The 8,682-nt window shown below is 41.2% G+C and overlaps 1 protein-coding gene across 1 annotated transcript; it reads left to right on the top strand.

Annotated features, from left to right (window-relative positions):
• The first annotated feature begins 157 nt into the window (after positions 1 to 157).
• LOC118409022 (midasin-like) lies at positions 158 to 8,502 on the top strand. Its single transcript, XM_035809890.1, has 11 exons — positions 158 to 406; positions 1,238 to 1,465; positions 4,057 to 4,111; positions 4,645 to 4,897; positions 5,170 to 5,326; positions 5,557 to 5,687; positions 6,027 to 6,097; positions 6,365 to 6,554; positions 6,946 to 8,137; positions 8,260 to 8,297; positions 8,421 to 8,502. The coding sequence occupies exons 1-11, from the start codon at positions 317 to 319 to the stop codon at positions 8,500 to 8,502; spliced, it is 2,487 nt and encodes an 828-aa protein (XP_035665783.1). The 5' UTR covers positions 158 to 316.
• The last annotated feature ends 180 nt before the right edge of the window (positions 8,503 to 8,682 follow it).

Below are 8,682 nucleotides of genomic sequence, written 5' to 3'. Positions count from 1 at the left end.
TATCAGAGAATATATTCGTATAGAAGAAAGGTTCTACGGTATGCTTAAGAAGAAAGATTCTAAAGCCAAGAGTGTTAACTGAAACGGATTGTAACATGATCTAAGAGATCATTCCTGTTTTTAACCGGTTCCCCATTGAATCATGAATAACAAAAACCGGCCCACTCCGATATCGTCCCGTGGAGTTAGGTGTCGACACACCAGTTGTAGTATGGCGCCCACAAGTGATAGACTGATTGGAAAATTTGGCAGTTAACCGGATTAAAACCTTGTTAAAAACTGCTTGATTTGGCCCCTTAGGGTGGTGATTTTTGCCATGGCTGCTATGGAAAATTCGATGACGCCGACCAAAGTGCGGTGGAAGGAACCCTCACCTGTTACCTACGGCAAGGTGGAGGTAAAACAGGTAGGTCAAAAATCTTGAAGAACTTTTATCTCAAGACGCAAGCCCATTCATAAGTTATAAATGTACTACATACTATCTTCGTGGCACCGACACATTGGTTTAGAGTATTTTTTTAAAACACAATACAGTAGTTATGTACTGTAGCACAGAAATTTGACGTTTGCTACCGGGTTTTTAGTACACCGAACAGGTATTCATACATGGCCGATTACATATGGAAAATCGTGCCTTGCATACGTTGCTTCTCCAAGGATGCATGGCTTGTGTTTAGCTAGCCTGAGGGGATAGATGTACAATAAGTCGCTGGAATGTATCAACAGGCACACATACGATGTGAAAACATGTAGTTACACCTAACATGGCCACCACAGCTCGAATTTGAGAACTAGTCACGGTTAGATTCTCAACCACCTGTCGAGAGTTCTTGACCCCGCAGAGTTGAAAACGAATGAAATTTTATTTTTTATTTTGTACTATCTAAAGCGTAAGATTCGTGTGTTTTACAGACAATTCTTGTGGCAATTCCTTACAACTTTCTTAAAGTCCCCTTCTATATTGCTAATTGTATCGCCTTGGAGTTTGTCTTGCGTTTGGTTTGAATACATCTTTCGATTATTAACTTGTTACACATTGTCTGTCCGCCACCATTATTCTAGTCTAGTCATCAAATTTGAATAAAGACTCTTTTATCACAATTACTTAGCGAGTAACCTCTTTGTGTTAATTGTCTGGGGAAACAAACATTACTGTTCTAGTTTCCTCTGTTGTAGTAGCGCTAAGTGTGTGTCGTGAGTAACAAGTGTTACACTATGGTTGTTGAATGTTTAACAGGTAGAGCACAACATAGCGCCTGTCGGCTTGGAGAGGGTCCACTCTTTCGGGAGTGAGTCGGAACTGGACATCCACCTCGCCTCGTCCAGAACGAAGCGACCACCAGGCGTCCCACGGGGCGTTTTGGTCAGTTCTTCCGCCGCCATGTTGACTTCTGACGGTAACATCACCCCCAGAGACATCGAGAAAGCTGTGAAAACCAGAGCACGACCAAGAAAAGAGTTTGAGGTACCTTTATATAAAACATAAACACAACGTCGATTTTAGCTCTTGACTAGATGCGTTGAGACGACATTTATACATGTTTGCGGTACTTTGTTCTCCGTGGAAGTTTTGTGTGCTTCCGTGGGTTTGTACTTTACACACGTACTCACAGGGCTGACATGTTTTTGTAACACTTCGCTGCTTTGTTTAACCAGCAAACAGTTTAGGCTAAGCCGTGACTAGGTCAGAATTAGTTAGTAGCCATAAACACGAGAGAGGTTAGGACAAATAGTTCACAAAGAGATTGCCCTTAGTCAGTAGTTTGTGGACTTCATGTCACACGAGGCTTTAAACAAAATTCAGTAAAGACAAAATGTCACAGAGGGCCTCAGTGTTTTTGTTAAAGGTACGTCGGTGAAGATTAGACATCCCGGTAATAAGATATACCAAAAGCAGTCACTAAAGCAACTAGATATGATTTTGGAAACGGTCAGACGTTTGAAATAGCTAGCTAGCTCCGTTAGTGACACTGAAGTGATCTGGGAGAAATAGTATTTGGTCGTAAAGGTATTTCAGTGGATTTTGAAGACCTACCCTTTTTCTAGAAAGGGGCCGGAAACATATAGTTTTTTTGCGGACAAACTTCTGAAATAGGGTTGTGTCTTTTTTGTCCCGGTGTCTATTCTGCTACCACGTCGTAACATATCATAGATGGCCTGATTTTTTTTTCAAATGAGTACCCAATCTTTGTTTTTCTGGCCTAAATCTACCCTGATAACCAGTATCTAAATGCAGTTGTGATTGTTTAATGGAGCCGTGATCTGTTTGACCAGTATAGATTCGAAATAGAAGCTCCGCTGTCTGAAGAATAGCATCTCTGTATATACCAAAGCAGGCGCTCGTTAATGGAGATATTCAGTAGTTTATTTACAAAACACGGAAAAGAAAACATCTTCATTGTGGCGTCCGTAACATCGAAGCCCATTTCAAGGACAACACACCTGTCAAAAACCTGCATTCCTTCATCTAATTGTATATTGCATCCATGTAAATTCGTATTGAGAATGGACGAGCATCAAGTTTACTGTTTTGTTGCCTGACTGAGATTGTTGGCAACCAACAAAATACGGTCACATTCACTGGTATTGAACAACGCGTCCTTACAATTCAAAGTACTGGTCCATTACCCACAGTTGACAAATTAGCCAAGCCCTACACTTTTGGCAATCTCATACGTTTTTAGAAACGCAGCATTCCGATTTCAACCGCCCATTCCTATTTATTATTTGGAACATGATTGTACACACATTTTAGCAGAGGAAATAGAGAAGGTATTCTACAAAACGCAAAAAATGTACAAATTTCTGAACACAAACATTTTGAAAGCGTTAACTTGAAGATGTATATTCTTTCACGGTTTTGAACCCCCTAGTGAGACGTATCATTACACAAGGGCAGTCGCCACGTCGGAATTTTTTGTTCTGCTGCCTTTTTGGTTCAGTGAAAACTCTGAAATGAAACAGGTGCAGTTGACGTAAAGAGACATATCGTATGGCGTCTGCTTACAACTCCAGCAATGCAAGACTGTGTAGTGTGAAATTTTGTCGCGTGTACTCTAGGGTTGGTCGGGAAGGGGTTCTAAAAGAATCTTGTGAACTCAAATCAGGGCTTGTTTAGAGATTTAGTCACAAAGCCAGAGACATGTCACAAAGCCAGAGTCACAGAGCTAGAGCCAAAGCAATGCAAGGCTGTGTAGTGTGGAATTTTGTCGCGTGCACTCTAAGGTTGGGTTGGGTTCTAAAAGCATCTTGTGAACTCAAATTACAGTGTATTTAAAGATTTAATCACAAAGCCCGCGACAGATTTTAATTCGTGCTCTCTTTTGTTCGGCTGGTCCGTTCTCCTAGGTAACACTATGGCACGCTAAAGTCACCTTTGTCGCTGTACGTGTGTACACGAAGATTACGTCGGCCTATGTTCCTGGCTTCAGGTGTATTGTTAATGCCTTAGCAACCAGACTTAATACGCACTGGATAGCTAGATGATAAGCCTACCATATTGGTCACCCCTGTAACAGTCTAATCACACAGCTATTTACATATTGACAAGAAGTAGCTCCTCACACTTTAACACTCAATTTGTGTAGTGGCAGTGGGTTGTAGGGTATTGGATCTTATCTATAGTAATTTGTATCTGGTTAATTCTTTAAAAATCTGTACACATATTTGCTGTATGTAGACCTTAGCAATAGAGGATTAGAATAAGGAAGTATTTTTGCATTGAACCTCCTTTGTTAAACGCGGCTCACGAAAACAGATGCCACAGTACCAAAACGTCTAGAGAAAAATTCATAAAACATTTGATGCCATTCCTTGAACTTTGTATGAAAAAAAAAAAACGAATAAAAAAAGAAAACATTCAAGTTTTACGTTGCTATCCCTATATCATTCTAAATACACAATTTGCCTACCATATGCCAAGATTTCTGAAGGGTAACGCCATGTGTACCATGTACTGCCTTGGATCAACCCCAAGCAGGGTAATCTATAATCATTAAACGTATGTTTGAACACGTACTTAGTAGGTTTGATAAATGTGCACTCTACCTGTTTCAGGGCACGCCGTTCTTAAGTATAGACAACATATCACCTGGGACAGTGCTAGCCAGAGGTAAGGTTTTAAACTCTAATACATGTATTTTCCTTTGAATTTACCATATGACACCTCACTTATGAAAATGTGCGTCTACTGTATTGTAGTAACAATGCAAATAGCAGGTTTGTTTGTAGTCTGAAGCTTTGATCTCAATAGCATAATGGTTCTATAGCGTACCATAAAACGTCATCAGGCACTCTCTTTTGTTTGCATTGTAGGACTGTGTAATTTTTCAAGCTGACACCACAATCTTAAGAGTTGCTAACCGTTTAAGTAAACATTAATTTACGGCATTTGTATATATACAAGTTACAACGTACACGGTACAATGTCTATTGTAGGAGTGTGCAATTTTTCAAGCAACAAGACTTGCTAATCGTTTGAGTAAACATACAATTAGAACATTTGTATATACACAGTAACAACGTACACTTGTAAGAGTACACGTTTCGCAATTTCTTCGTTAAACAGTACAACTATCGAATGTTATCAATATTATTGTTATTGCACCGTTTCAATGACTGCATTTGTTCCCCCTTCTATAAAAGCTGAGGAAGAAGCAGCGAAGAGAAAAACTCGGAAACTGAGGAACGCGCTCCACTCCTATGGCCAGCGCATACCATCCTCGTTGGGGGAGGCACTGGAGGCAAATTTTGGCGTCCCTCCGCCGCCTCCCTCCACCCCCCGGATGGCGAATGGTTGGGGCCAGAGAAGCCGATCCCCCATGAGAAAAGACAGTGTACCGAGGGCGAAAACTCCTGCTGGGTCCAAGAGACAGAGTCCTTCTAAACCTGACCGCATGTAAGTAATATAAATGTGCAACAGAGACGACACAATGGTCTTTTTTTACAAGAACAATTTTGGGGATCGTTGATTAGTGCTGCAATGCTAATGAAACTTAACACGTTATAGACATCAGAGTGGCAAAAATGAATTACGTTAGGAACATTGCGTATACTGACGAGACTTTCCACAATATCTGTACACATGATTTTACGCAACTTGCTACTTCTGTTCAAGTTAAGAACAACAGTCTGACGTTAGGTTCATGACACGTTTGTTTACACCTGCAGGGCGTCAGGTGTGTCCAGAACGTCCACCAGGTGTACCAGTGTGATGTCCGGACAGCAGGTAGTCTACCGGTCACCAAACTCCAACCCCAGGAAACCTCCGCACAACATTAAAGCACCCTTCAAACAAGGACCTCTACCGGACATAGAGAGTCTACAGGTACAACCGTACATCTAGTTTATGATCACTCTTGAAACGAAGCGTCCAATACACTACGCATCCAAACACAGTTGCATACGTAGTGCATGTATGTGCTCTAATCTATGTGCCCTTATTTTGTTATACATATCTCTGCTTTCCATCCTGTTATTACCCAGGTACATTTTTATGGCGTATTTAAACTTGCTATGTTTGGTCGCAAGACTTCTTCTTGTGCACCGTCCATGCAGGAGCGCCCCCTGTCGCCTAGCGAGGAACTGAAGGAGGTAACAGCTCGGGGCGTCCATCGTGTGAAGAAGGCCCTGCTCCGTGAGCCGTCACCCGAACCTGTCCACAGTGGAGGGCGGCTGCTGAAAGCAAAGTAAGAAAACCTGTTTGTTCAGAGTAGTAAAGAAGTATAAAAGCCGAAATGCCCTCCCCCTAAAGGAAAACTTCTGCACCATGAAATGTACATTAACGTTAGTATATTAAAAACATGCCATTTTAGAGGACTCGATGAACTTATACTTGTAACGTTGTTTGTCAATGTAAGCATACATGTATATCTAATCCTAGTACATGCACTCTTCAATACGAATTCAACCGTGTGCAACTTTCTAGCGATGCTATTAGACAAGAAAAATCAAATGCATGCACACGGAACAATACAGAGTACATAGTACATTAGTACACAAACTAACACGATCAACCTCTTTTCCAGATTAAAGCCATTGTATCCTGTTACGCAATTACGCGGACCAACCATTGGACAATGTAGGGGTGTACTAGCAGGTGAGCTAAGGTTGTTTTCACACGTCATGATAAAACACAAATCAGGTCTTGTCTTTTGGAACAGATAATACCATAAAACCATTGTATTGCATCTCACTAATCGAGACTAGCATTGAACATTCAGAATAGATGATGTCTACTATAAAGGGACCCTCTTTAAATACAGAAACTTCGAACACACGCAAGTTTCTCTGAAAGACATCCTTCATTGTCGGGTTATATATGTACAAGTGTACATTTATCTTCTGTTACTTTCTGAACCACCAGAGCGATATGAACAAGAAGAGACCAAGAGCAAGCTGAAGTCTAGAAAGGCGGAACTCCTGGAGCAGCTGCGCGCCAGACAGCTGATACCTGAGTCCATCCACCTGACGTCTGAAGCCTCGGAGGTCACTGATTCAGAAGAAGACGAAGATGATGATGACAAGGATGACGACGAAGAAGCTGTCAAGCAATTGTAAGTCATTTTTGTGGTTCTTATCTTTCATTATACATGTATATAATCAGTTTTTTCTACGTGATCAGTTGTTGCATTGCATGTTTTGATCATCTGTTCGCCTACTATGGTTTCATACGTTCCCAACTACTTTGAAAGTCTACTTTGAGTGCTGAGTGCGAATTCATGCCCGAAGGTTAATTGCAAGTATACATGCGAATACAATAATGATTAAAATTATAACAGGGTATAGAATACAGTAATGAAATAAACGTAAAGCGAAATAAGTTTCAACAATAAATGAGATGTCTAAATCTTATGTATGACTATAGCTTCTAAGCCATATCAAATTGTATCTGTGACTTTAGCTTGTACGCCAAACCAATGACGAAATTATTGTTTCTTCATCCAGGGACGGCTTCCAGGATTCAGATGACGAAGAGGATGATGTACCAGATGAAGAAGATGATGAAGATGATATCGGACCCGGCGGACATCCTCCCACCACGCCTCCTCCACCGTGTAGTCCAACAGACGAGGCCGCAGACTTCGACTTTCCAACCGTCAACGGTGTTCAACAAAACGGCGAGACAAAAACGGAAGAAGCCGAGGAAAAACCTGACAGTGGAAAAGAAAATAGGAAAAAGCCATCAAAGAAAGAGCGATGCAAAGAGAACAGTGAAATGAAAGACAGAAGAAAAGACGATGACGAAGAAGGTGATGGAGGCAGTACTAGCGGTAGGAAAAAATCTGGAGGTCCTCGAGTTAATCGCACGGGTCCAAACTCTGTAGCACGTAAAGAAAGTACTACCACAAAGCCTAACAATGCTGCTAATAACGGTGCCAAACAGACGAAGACTAGGAAACAGCCACGCGGGAAAAAGTTTCACGGGCCCGTGTCGTCCAAAGCCAGCAAGCGGAGCCCGAGGAACCCAAAAAGCGCATGGGAGCTGAAGAGAATACGCCAACTGAAATGCGGAATCTGTGGAACCTTCACGTACAACATGGTAGACTTTGGTGAGACCACCGGGTATTGTATTTGTGAGAAATGTCACAACAACGATGGACAACCGGTTATCCAAGATAGCCCTATTGAAGAGCCAAAAGAAGACACCAAACGTAAGAAGAGGAGAGTAAGATTTGTGGATGACAAGCCAAATCCTGAACTAGAAATCATGAAGGACAAGTGGAGTAGATTAGACGAAGACATCATGAAATCTTTACAAACACTAACATCTCTCAAGTGTTATAGAGACAGTGGTGAAGAGATACAAAGACACAAGGATGACAATGATGGAACAAAAGAAAAGTGCAATATCAGTAGCGAAGAAGAGTCGGACGAAGAATACTTCTCGGCAGATTCAGATTTTGAAGATGAAGGTTTCGACAGAACCAAGATGGCGATGCCAGACCTAACAGAGTTCAAAGACACTAAAGTTGAGGGGAGTGACAGTGGACAAGGAAGTGACGTTTCGTCGGAGCAAGGCACGATGGGAAGTGAGGCCGGAAGTGACGTCGGACAGGTGGACGTCAAGGTGGAGTACACCGTCAAACAAAAGAAGAGACCAAAAACGTCCAACGTCCGACCTCAAGATGTGGAAATGGTAAGTTTGAAACAAAATGATACTATGGCAACAAAACTATATACTAGTATTTTATCACTATCTTCTCTAAACAATTATACAATGTATAAATGTACATAATTGATTCTCTTTTCTTTTTTCAGATCTGCAGAGAAGTCCGAAAACTGTTGGCCAATGCATGGTAAATATATGCATGTCAATTTGTGTCTCCTCAAAGTTTCATGCGGTTGATGATTTACTTTCTTCTGTGGTGGGTTGACTTTGACTTTTTAAAAGTGAAAATCTTCCCTTTTGTTTTTTGTAGGGGGCAGGAAACACTGAAGAACGTGGAAGAGACTCAACCCAAACCTCGGAGAAAGACAACCACAGCGGTAAAGGAAAAGTAAGGAATCTTAAAAGCATCACTATTTGAATCTGAGATTTGACTTTTAAGTTTAATATTGACTAAGAAGTTTAACTTGTACATACTGACACTTATTTTACTTATTATCTTGGCCTGTACTTATCTTGTAACACCATGAACGTACAGCAAAGGTCTTCGATCACTCAATATAAGTACATGGCTC

This window comes from Branchiostoma floridae, unplaced genomic scaffold (genome assembly GCF_000003815.2).
Source record: "Branchiostoma floridae strain S238N-H82 unplaced genomic scaffold, Bfl_VNyyK Sc7u5tJ_818, whole genome shotgun sequence".
NCBI classification, from domain to species: domain Eukaryota; kingdom Metazoa; phylum Chordata; class Leptocardii; order Amphioxiformes; family Branchiostomatidae; genus Branchiostoma; species Branchiostoma floridae.
The sequence above is the reverse complement of the archived record's forward strand: the minus strand, read 5'-3'. Positions and strand labels throughout refer to the sequence as shown.